The 19,089-nt window shown below is 32.1% G+C and overlaps 2 protein-coding genes, 2 non-coding genes and 1 pseudogene across 4 annotated transcripts; 1 reads left to right on the top strand and 4 right to left on the bottom strand.

Annotated features, from left to right (window-relative positions):
• The first annotated feature begins 2,440 nt into the window (after window positions 1-2,440).
• On the top strand, window positions 2,441-4,200 carry LOC120121714 (annotated as a pseudogene).
• Window positions 4,201-8,597: 4,397 nt separating this feature from the next.
• On the bottom strand, window positions 8,598-8,700 carry LOC120123691. Its single transcript, XR_005516210.1, has one exon. It is a non-coding gene; the product is annotated as a small nucleolar RNA Z103 (small nucleolar RNA).
• Window positions 8,701-8,944: 244 nt separating this feature from the next.
• Window positions 8,945-9,028, bottom strand: LOC120123706. Its single transcript, XR_005516212.1, has one exon. It is a non-coding gene; the product is annotated as a small nucleolar RNA snoR117 (small nucleolar RNA).
• Window positions 9,029-10,488: 1,460 nt separating this feature from the next.
• On the bottom strand, window positions 10,489-11,734 carry LOC120120778 (proton pump-interactor BIP103-like). Its single transcript, XM_039140311.1, has 4 exons — window positions 11,637-11,734; window positions 11,107-11,549; window positions 10,854-10,952; window positions 10,489-10,756 (listed from the first exon to the last, which is right to left on the bottom strand). Exons 2-4 carry the CDS (start codon window positions 11,305-11,307, stop codon window positions 10,523-10,525), a joined length of 534 nt encoding a protein of 177 aa, XP_038996242.1. The 5' UTR covers window positions 11,308-11,549; window positions 11,637-11,734; the 3' UTR covers window positions 10,489-10,522.
• A 1,761-nt stretch (window positions 11,735-13,495) lies between these two features.
• Window positions 13,496-15,120, bottom strand: LOC120121725 (40S ribosomal protein S19-3-like). Its single transcript, XM_039141028.1, has 4 exons — window positions 14,949-15,120; window positions 14,703-14,793; window positions 14,430-14,613; window positions 13,496-13,709 (listed from the first exon to the last, which is right to left on the bottom strand). Exons 1-4 carry the CDS (start codon window positions 15,030-15,032, stop codon window positions 13,637-13,639), a joined length of 432 nt encoding a protein of 143 aa, XP_038996959.1. The 5' UTR covers window positions 15,033-15,120; the 3' UTR covers window positions 13,496-13,636.
• Between the last annotated feature and the right edge of the window lie 3,969 nt (window positions 15,121-19,089).

Below are 19,089 nucleotides of genomic sequence, written 5' to 3' on the forward strand. Positions count from 1 at the left end.
TTGATAAAATTTGTAGACACAAAGGATAAAACACTATTTTACCTTTTCTATAATTTTATTATCATAAGTAACTATATATTGATGAAAATTTAATAGATGTATTTTGTTCTTTTCGAATATAAAAATAAATTAGTCTATTTTCCAGTAAAGAGATTAAAATGTAATATAAGACATAGTACAGGGACTTCCGTGGTTCTTTTACCCATAATTTCTTAACTGTTGACAGTGGATTTCACCTGTCGCCTTGTTTACGACTTTTAACTGACTGCATTGAAATCAGTGGCCTACCGAAATTATTTATATTTTTCCTATAAAAAATACAGTCTGAAACGGTTAAACTATTTAACGAATAAATTATATTTAAATATTTAGGGCTATTTGTTTACTTTAAAATATTAAACGTTGAATGATTCAGATGCTCTGTATGAATTAGTTCTGAATGTGACATGCTGTTTGATAATGACTCTGAATCATTCAGAATATACTTTTGTGCTAAATCATTCAGCACTGTTTTACTAAATCAGTTAGCACTAAACCATTCAGAGATGCTAAACAAACGCGCTGAATGTTGCTGAATGCTGAACTGTTCAACATTCAACGCTAAATGATTCTATTAATAGACAAACAAAGAGCCCCTTACTTTTATATATATATATATATATATATATATTTATAATTGTGGTCAATAACATACTAAACTAATGATAAGATTATTATATGAAATTTATGTTTAATTTTATTTTCTACAAATATTTATAAAATATTAAATTTAAAATAATATTTATTTAAATCACATCAATTTTCAGATGAATTCAATTATTTGTAAAGATTGATTTTAAAAGTCATTATTGGTAAAATGCATACCTTTAAAAAGAGGGATGAGTAAAAAATCGGATGTTAGTTTTGTAAATATTTTTAAAATAGTGTCTAATATGTAATTAATTTATATTAAGTGATATTTCTGTAAAAACGTGAACTTTATTTATTTATTTTTTGTGTCTGAAAAAAAACTTTCTATATTAAAATCTTTAAATATTATTTTGCACATTATTTTATAACTCGGTAAATTTTGATTTTTGTATAAAATTATACAATATATATAATCTAGTATAGGAAAACTTTGAGGGTAAGTATTTTAAAATATGAATAATTTTATAAAAATTTTATAACTAATTTTCTTTTACAAAATGATGATGATGATGATAATAAATATTTAATAATTTAAAACATTATAAATTTCATATATTTTTGAAATTTTTATTGACTTTTAAAATTAATTGTTTAAAAATATAAAAAATATTAAAATAGATTTTTAATTACAATTGAGGGATCAAATAAATTATTATTCATTAATTATTATTATTAACACAATAATAATGTTTATTCATTTTTAATAAAATTATTTTGATTTTGCATGAAATTACACAATACGTAGAATCTAATATAGAAAAACTTTGAGGGTAAATATTTTAAAATATTAATAATTTAATAAAAAGTTTTATAACCATTATTTCTTTTACAAAATGATGATGATGATGATGATAAATATTTTATAATTTAAAAAACATAAATTTCAAATATTTTTGAAAAATTTATTGACTTTTAAAATTAATTGTTTAAAAATATAAAAATATTAAAATAAATTTTTAATTACAATTGAGAGATCAAATGAATTATTATTCATTAATTATTAGTTTTTAACAACATTTAATAATGTTTATTCATTTTTAATAAAATTATAATTTAACATTTATTTTATATTTTTTAAAATTATTATTAGAAAAATAGTCCCTCAATAAAGAGGTGAAATTTTTTAGCGTTACATTCTTTTTTAATTGAATTTTATTCACTTTTAATTATTTTTATTACATTTTTATTGATTTTTTAAAAAATGAATAATAATTCATTTGATATCTTTATTGCAATTAAAAATTTATTTTTATATTTTTATATTTTTAAGTAATTAATTTTAAAATTCAATAAACATTATTTAATGTTGTTAAAAAATAATATTACACAAAAAATAAAATAAAGTTGACATTTTTATACAAATATCACTCTAACAGAAATTAATTATATACTAAGCATCATTTTAAAATATTTACAAAATTAACACTCTATTTTTTATATGTTTCATAAGGTGTGGTGCATAGGATACGTCTTCTCACGTGGCGTAAGGCACAGGTCGCGCTTTATGTTGGATCGGAAAATAAAGATGAAAGAGTGTGTGAAAGGGAAATAAAGTTTGAAATTGTGATTTTTAGGGAAAATCGCCAAATATAAGCTGACGTGGTTTTACGTGTTACACAGTCCTCCGCCCCCATGTATTGGCTGTCATTGTGTATTTTATTAAAATTGTCAGTCCCGTACGCCTCTATTTAAATTCACAAAAATATCAACAAAGGATCATCCCAAGCCTACTCAACAAAACACTAATACGTATTCCCTTGATTCCTAGCTTAGAACGGTGTATGGCTGATTCAATGCCGCTTCTTTCCGACTCCGACAAGCCGCCGGAACCCAAACGGCCTCCACGATCCCTCGATGAAACCATCGAGCGCTGCATCGGAGGCTTCGGGTGGCTCCAAATCTTTCAAGCAATACTCGTCTCATTTGCTTGGGTCTTTGACGCTCAGCAAACTTTCATCAGTGTATTCACCGATGCTGAACCATCGTGGCACTGCACCGATGAATCGGTTTGCAACGGTTTTTCCAGCATTTGCCAACTCCCCAAGAGTTCATGGTCTTGGGATTGGCCTGCGCACACATCGATTATATCGGAATGGGGCCACGAGTGTTCCACCTCGTTCATCACTGGGTTGCCTGCTTCTTCTTTCTTCATGGGCTGCCTAGTAGGTGACTCGTGCTCGCCACGCTCGCCGACTCAACTCTTGGCCGTAAAACATGCTTTTATTCTCATGTTTAATGATGTCTTTATCTTCCATCTTCACCGTTTTTTCATCCAATATTTGGATCTATTCAGCCCTGAGATTCATCAACGGATTTGGCCGCGCAACTGTAGGAACATGTGCTCTGGTGTTATCAACCGAGCTAGTAGGAAAACGGTGGCGCGGTCAGGTCGGTGTTATCGGTTTCTTTTGTTTCACTTTAGGGTTCCTGTCATTACCAGCAATGGCATATGTAAATAGAGGTTCGTCATGGAGAACTCTGTACCTCTGGATTTCGGTGCCAACAATTTTGTATTGTATATTAGTTCATTTCTTAGTTCCCGAATCTCCAAGATGGCTTTTCGTCAAAGGACGCAAAGAGGAAGCAGTTACAACACTCAAAGGCTTGGCTCAGACTGCTAGTGCCTTGACAATGAGTTTCTCCAATGTCCTAATCGAGCAAGAATCTTGGGACGACAATGTAGATATTTACTCTTCAATCAGGATACTATTGAACAAGCGATGGGCTTCTCAAAGGCTAACGGCCGTAATGGTTACGGGTTTCGGGATCGGTATGGTGTACTATGGCATGCCATTAGGCCTTGGAAATCTATCAGTCAATCTCTATTTAGGCGTCACGTTAAATGCCTTATCCGAGCTCCCTGCATCACTGATTACATTCTTCCTTATAGGTAAAATTAACAGGAAAGAGTCATTATTGGGTTTCACGATTTTAAGCGGCGTCTGCAGTGTATTGTGCGTAGTAATGGGCAGAGTTTGGCCAAGTTTACAGATAGCGATGGAGCTGATATCTTTCTTCAGCGCTTGCGCGGCGTTCAATATGACGCTGATATACACATTAGAGCTGTTCCCCACATGCGTGAGGAACTCGGCACTCTCGATGGTGAGGCAAGCGCTTGTTTTCGGGGGAGTGTTCAGCCCCTGCTTGTGGCTGCCGGAGGAAAAATAACTTGATATCGTTTGGAGTTTTGGTATGGCGATCGGGATTTGTGGGCTGCCGTTGATTGGGTTGCCGGAGACGAAAGGCGGCACAATTTGTGACACAATGGATGAAGAAGAGCACAAAAAGACGAAAAGGCGGCGGCCGCAATTCCAACGTTGGCATAAGCTGGATCGGGTCTAATATTGTCCTAATCATTGGCAACTTGCCAATAATTGCACGTCTTGCTTGTTATCATTACTTTTTAATGCCGTATTTGTTGTACAACTCTTGAAGATCTTTTGTATGAATAAATATTGTTTAAATCATTAAAAATAAATACAATAATGATATTTTTAACAAGTGACTTTAGCAACAGTGTAAAACAATCAATTATCTTATAAGAGAGAAATTGTTAAATTGAATAACTGACCTCAAGTGTTTGAAACAGTTAGGGCATACAATCGGTGGTGAAGGAGCGATGAAGAGTAAAATTAATCTTTCGCCAACTTGCCTCATCAACTTTTTTTGTTCCCTCACCGCAGTAAGGAGGGAAAATGGCGACGCATTTTATAATAACGCCGCAAGAGTCTAAAATACAACTTGTTATGCTAATATAAGGCTAAAAATGACATAAATCAATTGTAAATTAAAATAATATATATTAAAATATGTTTTAATATAATTTATTTAATAATATAATATTATAAGTTTATAATATCATGTCCTAAGAGTGCCCTCTCGCATTCAAATGCTCCAAATCTAAACGTGAAAGAACTTCCCATTTCCATTTCAGTCAAATTTTTATGTATATACTCCAAGTTTTTTTTCTCTTTAAAATCTCCATCTCCACACCAAAATTCCCCAAATTTCTTTGGCATTTCTTCAATTCCTTGTAAACCCTAAGAGGAAAAAAGAGCCTAACTACGTCCAAACGTGATGTATCATTTAATGGGTTACACCAACATAGTTACAACGTAACTTACATGTGTTAATAACACAAACTGTTAGGAAGATATATTGCGATTGGAAGCAAGCATACTTAAACAAGATTTACATAAATAACCGATACCGGAATTTGAGGTATCAGTGATGGATTTGTCCAACACTTGTTTCCAATACAATGTGATTATTCAGGAAACAATTAACAATCATGCACCTTAAAACAACTGAATCAGCAACCAATTACATTAGTATTATACGATTAAATATGTCATAATTAAAAGTCAATCTACAATCAATCGCGATTATTGCAATTTTAAGCAAAACATTCAAAAATAATATCACTATTTAAGTTTCAATCCCACATAGTATTGAGAACAAGTGTTGGTAATGCTCAAATCCCACATAGTATTGGAAACACTATTGGGAATGGTATTTAAGGCTTGGCTTTCTCACTTCCTTGTTGAGTGATAGAGAACAAGGGAGACTCTCGCGCGCCGCTGCCGCCGTCCGTCCGTCTCGTGGTCGTGGTAATACGTGTCTTCGACACGTCCGCGCGGATACTATATTTTTAGAGAAAATTCTTAAGAAACAAAATCTTTTTTTTTTAACTATCGCAATGAATTTAAAAAATCACAACGATAACTGTAGACTTTCGTAACAATAAAAGGTTATTTTCTTTTTTTTAATCCGTCAGTAGTTGAGAAATATCATCACTTGACGGAATATCATCACAAGCTGTCCAATCGAGTAGCCGTCTAGCATTGAAGTTTTATTTCTGTCATTGCATCACAACTAATAAAGTGATGTAAAGGTGTTCCACAAAACGAAAGAAAGGTCATTATGCAGTAATTGAGCGGATTCCAAATGAATCACATGGCATTATTGGAAATAGCAAGCCGATCCAATTTACAAGAAATATACAAGTAATTATTCTAAACAGCGACACTGCAAGTCAGATTTACTATTGATTTAACAGTGCTCATGCATTATTATTATGTAATTATGTACGTAATTTTAAGAGATAAAATTAATCATACATCAAATTATAAAATTGAGAAAAATATTCCTAAAAAATGATTGATATACTTGACATAATTATTTTTATAAATATAAAAGAATGAGATATATAAGAGTAAAAAGGGAAATAATTTTTTTTTAAATTTTTTTATTTTTTTAATAAGACATTATAAATGAGACAAACTTAAAATTTAAAAGCAACAAATTTAATGAGACGGCTGAAATAATTTTTTATACAATTATTGATACCATATTTATTGATTAATTTAAATTTATTATTATACATATTTGTTATTTCTAATATAGTTTGTTTCGCTCAAAGCCTTAAAGATTTTCATCTATTGAATAGATTTTAATTTTAATTTATCGATCAATTAGTTTATATTAAACATTATAAATATAATCATTAAAATACATTAATTTAATTTAATATATTCACAACCCTACCTGTTCATCACAGATCACTTTTTGGGCCCAACTTAACTTTGCCGTTAGTTAAGCCCGTTTTCAAGATTTAAACACTACTTTTATTGTGTTAATTTCATGTTTAAGTTTCATAAACCTTTTTAAATTGCCGACTAAAACAACCTAATTTAAATATACAAAATTTCAATAAAAATATAATATATTTATTATATGTTATAAAAAATAATATAGTTAATTAAATTAATCGATAATTTATTATATATTGTAAATATATTTGAAATCTTATATACATGTTGCTTTTTTTTAGATAGATCAATTTTATAATATAAAAAGTAACAACTAAATAAATTAATCAACATAAATGGATAAATAATTAATCATAAAAAATAATTTTTCTTTTCTTTTCTGAAAATGAGGTTTAGGATGAAATAGGGTAGATTTTAGAGAATAAATACAATTTTTAAGTATATATTTTTTAAATGTCAATATATATTAGATATAATTTTTCATTTCTTTTGTCTCTTCAGCTTCCTCTATACGTTTTCCTCTCTATTTTCTCTCTTGATTTTCAATTTTCCTATAATTTTTTTGTTCTAATTTGCTTTCGTTCTTTCATCATTTTGATGATTCCAATTGACATCCTTGTTCGTGCTTTAGCTGCGCAGATAATAGCGGAAAGAGCAAGAAATAGGCGACAAAAGTGAGACGACAGAAGTTAACGAAATTTTTGTTTGGAATCAATTGGTTGGGTAATAAATTAATATTGTATTGAGCTTTAAATTTTAAAAACTCAATAAATATGTAAAAGTTTAATTTATTAACAGATTAATATTGCTAATTTTGTTAGATAATGTGTTGATAAAAAAATTAATTTATTTAAAGAGTTGGAGATTTATTTTTTGAGATAAAAAAATACCAAGTAATTTACACATATCACTCTCACATAATATTTTTTTCATTACCCTAAATGAATCATTTTTTCTTACCATAGTACAAAAGAATTTTATTGATTAAATATTAATCTCAATATATTTTTTTATTCAAATACATCTTATTAAAAAATCATTTTTAAGTGTTGTACACATTTAAAATCTTATCTAACTCTAACAACAATTTTTACCGTATAAGATGAAAGACTGGTCCTATAAAAGGGGGTTTCTATGTGTGACATTTGAGTTAATAAAAAAAACAAGAAACATCTTTCTGCCCAAGTGTTATAGTACATTTAATGAATTCCAACTTGTGACTCGATTATCTAACAAGTCTATTAATACTAATTTATACACACATAAAAGAAGTATTAATTTTTCTTACAAATATAAAATTAAAAGTTAAATAAAATTATCTTTTAGCCTTTAATATCACATTATTTAAAAACAAATAATTATATAAACTAACATCAATACTTTTTCTAATTCATAGAATCAAGAGATCAACTTATATCTTTATTTTCTATAATTTTATTTTACTTCAATTTTTTAAAAGTGAATTCTCATTAAACATTTTTTTTTGTAACTTATTCATATATTGAATAAAAATAGTTTTTTATTATTTCGGGTCGGGTCGGGTTTCTAATTCATACATTCGGGTCAGGTTGGGTGAACCTTTATTTTAGTCGGCCGGGTCGATTTTTTTAAGTGTGATATTCGGGACGGGTCAGGTCGAGTTCGGGTTTAGGGTGAAAAATACCCAAATTGACCCGAAAATATATAATTTTACCTTATATATTTAGCAATAATTACAATAATACCCTCTATATATAATTTTTTTCAATTAAATCACTATTTTTATTGAATAAAAATATTTTTTTTATTATTTTAGGTCTGGTCGGGGTTCTAATTCATATATTCGGGTCGGGTCAAATTCAGGTTTAAGGTGAAAAATACCCGACCCAACCCAAAAATATATAATTTTACCTTATATATTTAGGAATAATTACAATAATACCCCTCTATATATAATTTTTTTCAATTAAGTATGTTTTTATTGAATAATTTTTTTTATTATTTCGAGTCGAGTTTCTAATTCATATATCGGGTCGGGTGAAACTTTATTTTAATCAAGTCGGGTCTCGAATAGAGGTTCCCTTATTCTCGGGTCAGATTAAAAAGACCAATAACCCAACCCATAATCATCCCTAAATGGGATGATTTTAACTTATAATGTTAATTAACATGATTTTTATAATGATTCATATTATTAAAAAATACTTTTTTAATGAGATATATTTAAATTAAAACCCTCTCCGAACAGTTCACCAATAATGATATCCGAAACCAGACCAATTCAATTTTAATAGCATTCACCATTGAAAATTCAATCAAATATAAATTGTTTTGCTTGTTTCAAAATCATAAATAAAAAGTTAGGAGATAATAAAGATGGATCAGAGTTCTGGCTTGAAATCTCTAACTAATTAGAGAAAAAGTAAATCGCACAGTTTGTTCAGCTTCGATCATCTGGGGAAATAATCATCACTTCCATCTTTACATTCATTTAAAAAAAAGAACAGCAAATTGAAAATAATAATATAGGGACATCTGAATGCATTGAACTGGAAGAAAAAGAAAAGAAAATGCCAGAATCTCAGGCCCAAATCAATATCGGCAACGTACAGCGCTGAAGTCGCTATTTAATCTAAGCGCAACAGTGACTCTAATTTATTGCCATCTTTGAAATATGCAACCATTTTATTATCATGTAAACAATGGAAGAATCAAAGAAAAAGATGCCTCAGAAAATAAATTTCAAATGAATGCATCAGAGATATTAATCTCAGATGGTACGGACAAATTTGTGAACATCACAGGCAAACTATTCGGGGAAAAAAAGAATCAGAATCATAATAGAACAAAACTCAAACCAAAAATACCAGAATAATTAAAAGAAGAAGAAAAAGAACGACAGAGTATTAGATGCACTGCACAAATGATAACGAGACGAGGCAACTGCCTCACAAGTTTTGATGACAGGAGAGGGATGCCGTGTATAAATATGGGAGACGATAAACCCTAATTCACTTGAGCTGGATCGAATTACTTCCTTGCCCCTTATGAGCAAATGAACTACAAGACTAGTCTTGTCAATGAATAAGTGTGTAATATGGAAAACAACCTAAAATAAAAAAGGATAAAGTACACAAATGGTCCCTTAATTATAGAGTACATCTTTTTTGAGTTTCTCGACTATTAAAAATTATAAAATGATACACTTACTATAAAACATTGCTTTATTGAGTCCCTCAACTATTAAAAATTATAAAATGGTCATATGACTATTCATATGTTTCAAATTCATCTTTTTTCCATTAAGAAATTAACAGTCGTCTAAGGTGAATGTTAATCTACTTACTAGGATATGATAAAATCATATTTTAATGATGTCTACAGGCATAGTCGTTGTTTCACTCATTTTTCTACAGTCGTCGTTATTGAGGAAGACGGTGACGAGTTAATGGAAATCATCCTAGATATCTAAGACGATTCCATGGTTGTTCACAATGTTCATGAAGTCGTCGATGGAATCAAACATGTTTCTCAGGAACTGAAACATGTGGTCTCGAGACGACCTTCAAATAGGAGATTCAACTAGACAAATTCTATTGTAGGCCATGCATTGCAATGACTCAAGTTCATAGTTACCAAAACAAAAGTGTCCTCAAATGGATGGTCTCATGTCTTGAAATGGTTTGACGATTTGACTTCCTCGACTAATGGCCTTGTCCATCGTTCCCGATTCGATGAATGTATTAGTACATCTATCATGATCCATAAATTAAACAAGCGTGAAGTTTTTTTGTCATTTTCTGTTACGAATTTTCTCTCTCTTTGTGATGTAATAGGGATGATCTAATCTAAAGAGTTCGCTGGTGAGATGTTTCAAGCACTGGTTTGACAACATAATTTAAATGAAAACTCGATCTACAAAATACATCTCAAACATTTATGAGATCAAATTTATCATATTTCAATCAGCAAGTTAACATTCATTTTAGACAACCATAAATTTTTTTAAACAAAAAACGACTAGTTTAGAGTATATGAATAGTCGGGTGACCATTTTAACTTTTAATAATATGGACTCAACAAAACAATACCCTATAATTGAAGGATCATTTTGTAACTTTTAATAGTTGAGGACTCAACGATGAACATCCTATAGTCGAGGGACAGGGACCATTTGTGTACTTTACAAATTGATAACTCGAAATTATTTTCTCGTTGAACAATGTACATGAAAAACAATTGAATACACAAGCAAAGAAAGAAAAGCATATATAAAGGATAACACAGAGCGTGGGGCAAAGCTATCGTAGCATTTTGTTTCGTTCATCCAAAACCATAAATAAAGTTAAGTAATTGGAAATTAAATGAAGAAATTGTTTATGAATCTCTCCATTTTCAATAATTGGTTCTTCGTCCTCGTTTTTAATCCGGCCATCCTTACTCAATTCCCGGTAATGAAGCGACCATAACAGAGCTTTTTCATACGTCGTTCTGAAACTCTGGTTATCGTTCCACCGCCGCATGAACTTATCAACCTAATAATTTTTCAAGGTTGGATAAATTTGCAAGCAAAAAAAGTTAGTTTTCTAATAAGTTTTAATGAAAATTAGCATTAGATTCATTCAAACATACCTGACTGCTAGAGAGTTGTTCAAGGGCTTTCACATCTTTCCTTCTTGCTAGTTCATTGGCATTGCGTATCAATGAAACATATTCGTTGTAGTAGCCATTCTAAATAAATAAGGTTTATATTAGTGGGTGCGAAATTATTTAAATGCTTACTTCAATTGTGTAATCGGAAATTAGTTCCGATGAAGGATCGAATTATTCATCTTAATCGGATTTGAATAAAAATATTAGAATCGAAAATAAAAGAATAGCCTACCGCTTCATCTTCTTCCTTTCGGGCACTAATAACGAAGTCACATAGGTCAGACTTTCTATTGATTAGAGCCTGGAATTTTTTTATTAATTCATCATCTTCTTTCTTTAGAGCTTCAAGTCCATCTTCTAAGCACTTGATTTCAGCCATCACTTCATAACGTTCGGGTCTCAGTACATCTGGTATCTTATTTAAAACCAGCATTTGAGATTCCCATTGATTAATATCAGTATTGATTTGGAGAAGGAAAACTGATGTAAGCAAGAAAAATGTGTATGAATTTATACTTCGATTTGCTCCTCCATGGCCTTTATGGAACTTGAAGGTTACCAAACGTCCCTTTTGCAGCAGCAGCCTTGGCTTCGTCAAGTCTGTCTTCGATCTGTTCCACTTGTTTCAGTATCTGCTCGAACTTCTCTATTGTTGCTCTGACTATACCAGAAGCACTGTTGAAGGTGAAAGTAATTGGCATCGGATTACAGTTGCTGCTTAAACCATAAATTTATATATAACTAATGTGGTTTGTATCTTACAGGACGGGGAATCTCATTGCTGAAGCTTGACATTAAGAATCTTGGTTGATGGGTTGAAGAGGAAGAGCCATTGACATCGAGCTTATCTACAGCGGCTCGCATAATACCAACCACCATTGTCGTCCATTCAACGCCCGTTTTAAGTAGAGCATGGCGCCAGTTTTTCCTATCTAGCTCTGAATAGATTTTGTCATGTGACTGATTCACAATGATCAAAACACATATAAAAATCATCAATATATATATATATATATGTTTTGAAGACATATACCATGATTTCCATGATTTTGTCATCGACAACACGCTCCTTCTCTCGGTCCAATTGTTGACACTGCTGATCAGCCCACCGGAGTTTTGAGTCCTTTTCTGGGTCTTTGTATGGCCAGAATTTGACGAAATAGAACTGAAGGATCTTCCTTGACCCACTTTCTCCATTGAACTCTGTGCTACTGCTGCCTTCATCTTCTTCTAATGCAGAAGTTGAAATCCAATTGCTTTGTATTGGCTCTTTAGACATCTTTAGTGCCTTTCAGATTGAGAGACAGATTGTGAACACAATTGCAGAAATGAAAGGTTTGACTATATAAAACTATGGTCTGGTTGAAGGAAGCTGCTCTCTTGCACCCCACGCCGTGGGAGCTGTCTTGCGCCCCACACAATGCTGGTCAACGCTTCAGATGTAATGTATATAATACATCAATTTTGTAAAAATATATTGGAAATCAATCAGCAGATGCACATGGAAATGGTTGACTGAAGCCACGTAAACGAATAAATAAGCATATTGGAACCGGACAAGATCAGTGTTGATGTGTGTAATGAAATAGGATGTTGACCTTTCTTTCTCATGATGCCGGAAGTTATGCGGGAAATGCTCTTTAGTTTGAGCAGCAGACAACAACCAGCCACATGACGCAACCATTAGCAGATAAAATAAATACAGTCAACTCTGTAACATCTACTTAGGATTCAAAAGGAGGGTGAATGAGATTAACTTTAAATTTCCCAATGGGAACGAAAAAAAAAGTAAGTGCTAAAACGGTCAAACATATATAAACTTCACTTTCTCCTTCCTTTTGTCTCCTACCAAGTGCTAATTTACTACTTCAAAAGCCCTCGCTAATTTTTTTTTTCGAGATTAAGTTATGATCTTTGACAATTTGCAACTGAGTTTCCATTAGGAGCTCATAAATTCTCTCAAAATAATAACTCGCTCAAGAATTTTGCAAACAAATTTGCATATTAAAAGTTGAGTGTTGAGTTTTGTTTTCAAAGTGAGAAAATGTTACAAGTGCGCACGAATAAGAGGAAGATTAGGGTAAACTCTACAGAGTATGCTGGAACTGGAAGGCAATTATGTGGAAGATCAAAAAGCCTCAAATAAAATATCCAAAACTATTTTTATAACTCCGTAAGGCTTTTTTTAGCGGGATGAAAATTAGAGGATAGAAAAAATAATTTTATTTTATTAGTATACTTGGTAAGAAGGATGAAACATTGAAAGAAAATAAGAGAAAAGAAAATCTAACTTTAAAAATACATGATTTTGAATTAACCTACATTTCTCTCCTCTTAAGCTTGGTTTCTTAGTCTTCCCGATATGAAACTTTGTTTCTAAGACTAACTTTCAGGTTTTTAAAATTTGAACTGTGCATAGATTGATTCGTTAAACTTTCTTCACATAATACACAAACAAAATTCATTAGCCTAGTAAAATACCCATCTAATAAATATCCCTCAGAAAAAATAACCCAAGTTGGGGAAATACAACATCTGAAAGGAAAAAAAAGTTTAGGGCAACGAGGTGAGAATGAAAGACCAAACATGCAGTCCTCAAGTTAAGTAAAATCTAAAGGACATTGCCAGCACATTGTTCTTTAAATTTATAAAATAAAAAATTCAAATCTCCATATACCAAAAAGAAAATAATTAAGGCAGTCCTAGGAAAGCGCTCTTTTCAAACAACTACATTTCGGCAACATGAAAAACATTAACATTTCTCAGATGGCAACCGCAATCCTTCCAGCTACTTGGTCCAGATCCCGCTGGCCGCTTGATGTGATTCTCCTACCACTGATACAAAGAGTATGAACTTTAGTTGATACTAACAATAACAGACGTCAGTAATATGGCTATTATTCACATAAAATTCTACTTAATGTCTAAATATATGTCCGGACATAAGTATCTGAAAGAAAATAAAAATTATGAATAAAAATGTTGCTAGTTTAAAACGTACATAAAACAACCGAGTGGCAAACACATAGGAGTATAATGTATTGCAAAAGTAATCTACCGGGAAAAAAAGCAACTCTTAGTAAAGGGTATCTTGTTCAAAAATACGTTAGTTCATCATCTGTGTAATAACAGATTCTACTTAAAACGCTATCAGCTCAATTGTATCTTGGAAGCATATTAAAACCCAAATCAAAGTGTCATACAAGTTTCAAAGTCCTCCTGTCTAACAATATTTTCTTTATGTTTCATTCTCTAATTTTCTAGCACAAAGCATATACTATCCGAAATCAATACTAAGAGTTATCATAGATAAAGTTACATCAGATGTTTGTTTTCTTGTTCTATAAATGAAGGATCCGCACTTCAAGCTTAATACTTCCCTCCAATTACAACAGAAGAATTGTTATGTTGAAAATAAATAACATAATTAGCAATATGTTTACTCATAAACGGTCATTGTCGGAGGGAACAACTATCTTAACAGCACCATATATTAATTTCCAAAACATCCCAAAATTATAAATGACAAACAAAATCATAGAACAGTATACTAACCCTTTAGGATCAATATCAATGATGTTGACATTCTGCAATTGCTGGAGAATATGACGAGCAACAGATCCACTGCTCTTGCAGAAATGGCGTGGGCGACTACCGTTTCTCTTAGCCCCTCCGTAAATCCTTCTAAAGGCACCAACACCAAGACCTCCCCTCAAGTATATTTTCCTAGCCATGGAAGCTAGGAAATAACACAACATCACGCTCATATTAAATCATACAATGGCTTATTAGTGTTTACATATTATAAGAAGCATATCATATGCATACCAGCTCTGACATAGTACCAATCGGGGTCATAGGGAGGAAGCTCCTTCAGTTTACCAGTCTTCACAATATCAGTCCATGGAGGAAGCTCAATCTGGTTTTTTATTTGAACAAAAAAAAACACTTAAATTTAATATAGTTTTGTAGAAAGTGAGCATAAAAATTTCTTTCAAATATTAACGAAATGCTCTGATTTGCATCTCTGACAAATTAAAAGAAAATAAAAGGATTTGCTGGAAAAAATGGTACCTTGCCGGAGCGCTTGAGATGGGCGGCGTAAGCCTTTACAAATTCGTGGGGTGAAACGTCCTTAACAGTTCTGGCTGCTTCCATTTTCGCTCTTTTCTTTATGATACCTACCGCTGCAACGAATCACTCCTGTTGCGGCTTGCGATGTGTTTTCAGCAGACTAAAAGGAGAAGAAAAAACGCATCATATAACGAATTAGGGTTTAAAGTTCTGACCCTTCTATCTCCGTTGAGGAAATTACCTATATAGCCTTTCCTACAACTGCTTCCATTTTTTCTACTTTATTTCATTTTTAGATACGGTATAGGCCGGGTCAAGCCGATTCTAAAAAACTTCCAAGTTCAGGCCTAGGCCAGCCCATCTAAATTACTTTTTCAATTTAAAAGTAGTAAAATAGTAAATTATAATTTTACATTAAAAATTCTTTATTTCAAATTATTCAAATTATACCATAATTTTGAAAGAAAACATTTTTTCTTTATTCTTTTTCTTTAGAAGAAAAAAATACTCGCTTGCTCCTTTCTCTAACTTTGATGGACAAATAACGATATTAATTTTGGTATTAGTTGTTGTTTACTGATATTTAATATTATTTTTAATTTTTATTAAAAAAGTTATATTTCATTTTCTTTTAATAATTATGTTTGTATGACACACTTTTCTTTGTCTTTATTGACACGTTTTATATGTCTTTTGTGCATGATTTTAGTTTTTTTACCGATCGTTTGATCTTTTTTTTTTATTTTTTCTCATTGTTAAATTTGACATCGCCACATGTCACTTATTACTTATCTTGTTAATCTTCTGGGCTTTGGATCCTCGGATTTATTGGATACGTGATTTGCATTTGTATATAGTTTTCTCACGATGTTTAACTTTGATTTGTATTTGTTGGTGGTCTTTCAATAACTTGATTCTTTGTTGTGATTTGTTTTTCGATGGAATCATATATGTTCTTATTTATTTTTTTGTTCAAGTTTTCTTGCATAGGTATTTTCGTCTTTTTCTTTTATATGGTACATGTATTATCTTAAATGACTAGTTTTATGTGTAAATGATTATAAGAAAAATTCATAATTATTTATTTAGTTTATGATTATAACTATAAACATTCGTTGTAATTTTGAGATTTTCAGTTTTTTAATAAATTTAGCTACTTTTATTGTCAAAAGAAATCAGACAGACCATGTTATTAAAAACCTTTGTTTATATCTAGATCAAACAAACGGGATATACAATCCATGAACAAATTGGATTATTTTTAATAGTTCAGAATAATTACATGGAAGTGCGGTTGATTGGTGGACCTTTGGGATCTTCTTGTACGAGCTTTTGTTTGGTAAAACTCCTTTCAAAGGGTCCGGGAACCGTGCAACACTCTTCAACGTCGTAGGGGAGCCTCTGAGATTTCCTCAATCACCCGTGGTCAGTTTCTCAGACAGAGATTTGATAAGGGGCGTGCTAGTCAAAGAGCCACAGCAGAGATTGGCATACAAGCGAGGCGCAACGGAGATTAAACAACATCCTTTCTTTGAAGGCGTGAACTGGGCTTTAATCCGTTGCGCGAGTCCACTAGAGATTCCAAAACCGGTCGAGATTGAGCGGATTCCGGCCCGGACATCATCAGCTGGTAATAAACCTGCTGTTCCTGCTATCAAGGATCAAAATAACTATCTGGAATTTGTTTTCTTTTAATTATTCTCACTTCTCAGAACCATTTTCCTTGTTTTTATTTATTTATTTCAGAAACGTAGAATTTATGAAGAGAAAATAATCTCAGTGACCGAAAATTTCTTATAATATACGATTTTAACCAACTTTTTTACGATTTGCCAAAATGACCAACAAAATCGCAATGCGATCTCTAAATCGCAACGTGATCTCCATTATCGCAATTCTGTTTCTAGATTCGCAACGCGATTTTGACCATCATATTGCGATTTTCGAAATCCGCGTTGCGATTTTAGATAATCGCAATACGAATATGTAAATCGCAATGCGAATATGTAAATCGCAATGCGAATATGTAAATCGCAACACGATTCGGACTATCACAACGCGATTCGGGCTATCGCAACGCGATTCGGACTATCGCAACGCGATTCTGACTATCGCAACGAGGTTCTTACTATCGCAACGCGATAATACGTGATCGCAACGCGATTCTGACTATCGCAACGCGATTCTGACTAACGCATCACTGAATTTCAAATTCGCAACAGATTTTAGTTTCGCAACACGAATGGGTATATAACTACTACGCAGCAGCATCAACTCATAACCTAAATCCCTAAATCGCAACTCATTCCATCTTCATCTATCACTCTCTCCGACGACATCCGTTCCTATATCCAACGACATCATTCCCCATTCGGCAACAGGTTTTAGTTTCGCAGCTCATTTGTTTAGTAAATTAATTTACAATAATGAAATCATCTAATGTTGATCATGTTTGGATAAATTTGTGTTTTGGAGGGTCATGGGAGAATGTTCATGTGTTTTACAATATATGCCTTTACCCATGAATCTTCAACTAAAACTGTCATTAAAAAAGTTAACTTATGAAACTCTAATGTTACGTGTTGCAAATAAATTGAATTTAGAGCCCTTAAGTGGATTTAGGCTATCTTATCAGAGAAAATGTAAAGTTTATTTGTTAACCGACAATGAAGATGTTGAACGATTCATTGTTTACATTAGTGTTTCGCAAGATGATGTTACATTGTATGTTGTTGAACCTAGAAGTAGTGAAGTTAGGTCAGTAGCGGGTAGTAATCAACTAAGTTTTTCAACCCCAGTTTATGGTGCTCAAAATTTAATGGTTCCACCACAATTTCATCACCAAGCAAATTTTGTTTCACCACATTTCCAATACCAAACACAATCTCAAAACCCACAACCTTTCCCTAATCCAAATCCCAATCAACTTTCAGCACCAAATTCCGGTTTTCGTATAAACCAGTTAGACGATGATGAGCCAATAGAAAAAATTGTGAGTACTAGTCGGTATTCGAAATTTGATCTTGGTCAATACCCGAACTTTGATCTTGGTCAATACTCGGATTTTGATGATGTTTCAGAAGAAGAAACAGACCCTACGTGTAATGATTTTGATATTGGTCAATATCCGAATTTTGTTGATGAAACAGCCGCTGTCGAGGAAGATGTTGTTGATGATAATGAGGAGGAAATTACGACTGTGAATGAACATGTTGAACATCCATTCTGTAATTCATATAACCCTGAAGAAGAAGAAATCCCCGAAGAAAATGCCACGGGAGTATAACTGGAATATGCCAGAATTACTTCAGATACCGGAAGAAGAGTTGGTAAAAGTAGCAGTTGATTGTTACACAAAAATTATTTGTATCAAGAAAGATGATTGTTTTGATACAAAGGAAGACTTGAAGATAGCTTTGTATACGAAAGTGTGGAAGATGGCTATCAACTAAAAGTTAACAAATCAAGCAAAGATCGTTTCGAAACAAGGTGTATGATTGACAAAAACTGTACGTGGAGTATGATTGCAAAGAGGATAAAAGATTGCGAAATGTTTCAAGTTAGGACTTTTATTGATAAACATACATGTTAAAGAACCCAAATTTTTCCTCACCATAGACATGCAAACAAAAATGTGTTCGGTGGTTTTCTGGCTGAGTTAATGTTTTTGAATGGCAGGGTATATCGGGGACATGAAATTATGACTGACATGAATGCTCGGTTCAAGATTAGTATCTCATATTCTCAAGCTTGGAGAGCCAAATGTTATGCCTTGGAATTGTTGAGGGGGTCGCCAGAAGCATCGTTTGCCCAACTGTCGGCTTATTGTCACAATTTAAAGCTGAAAAATCCTGGGTCGGTAACTCATATCAAAACAGATAGAGATGGACGCTTTGAGTTGCTGTTTATCGCCATTGGTGTTGCGGTTAGTAAATCAATATAATTTTGTTGACTCATTTTTGTTAGTTACATGCATTTCACATTTAAATGATTATATTTCTTGTGTATATGATTTTGTAGATTCGTTCGTTTATTACTTGCATGCGCCCAGTTATTATAGTTGACGAAGCACATTTAAAAGATTGATACCTTGGAGTAAACTTATTAGCAGTAGCCATGGATGCTAACAATGGGATACTAT

Source organism: Hibiscus syriacus, unplaced genomic scaffold (genome assembly GCF_006381635.1).
Source record: "Hibiscus syriacus cultivar Baekdansim isolate YM2019G1 unplaced genomic scaffold, ASM638163v2 tig00001120_pilon, whole genome shotgun sequence".
Taxonomy (NCBI): Eukaryota; Viridiplantae; Streptophyta; class Magnoliopsida; order Malvales; family Malvaceae; genus Hibiscus; species Hibiscus syriacus.

What these genes read in the sequence shown, in the direction of transcription:
- LOC120121725 (XM_039141028.1), bottom strand. Translation starts at nt 15,032, where the DNA reads ATGGAAGCAGCCAGAACTGTTAAGGACGTTTCACCCCACGAATTTGTA. An exon ending in TTGGTACTATGTCAGAGCTG is followed by an intron (nt 14,614 to 14,702) that starts GTATGCATATGA and finishes GTTATTTCCTAG; the next exon opens with CTTCCATGGCTAGGAAAATA. An exon ending in ATTGATATTGATCCTAAAGG is followed by an intron (nt 13,710 to 14,429) that starts GTTAGTATACTG and finishes TCTTTGTATCAG; the next exon opens with TGGTAGGAGAATCACATCAA.
- LOC120120778 (XM_039140311.1), bottom strand. Translation starts at nt 11,307, where the DNA reads ATGCTGGTTTTAAATAAGATACCAGATGTACTGAGACCCGAACGTTAT. An exon ending in GAAAGGAAGAAGATGAAGCG is followed by an intron (nt 10,953 to 11,106) that starts GTAGGCTATTCT and finishes TTATTTATTTAG; the next exon opens with AATGGCTACTACAACGAATA. An exon ending in AACAACTCTCTAGCAGTCAG is followed by an intron (nt 10,757 to 10,853) that starts GTATGTTTGAAT and finishes AAAAATTATTAG; the next exon opens with GTTGATAAGTTCATGCGGCG.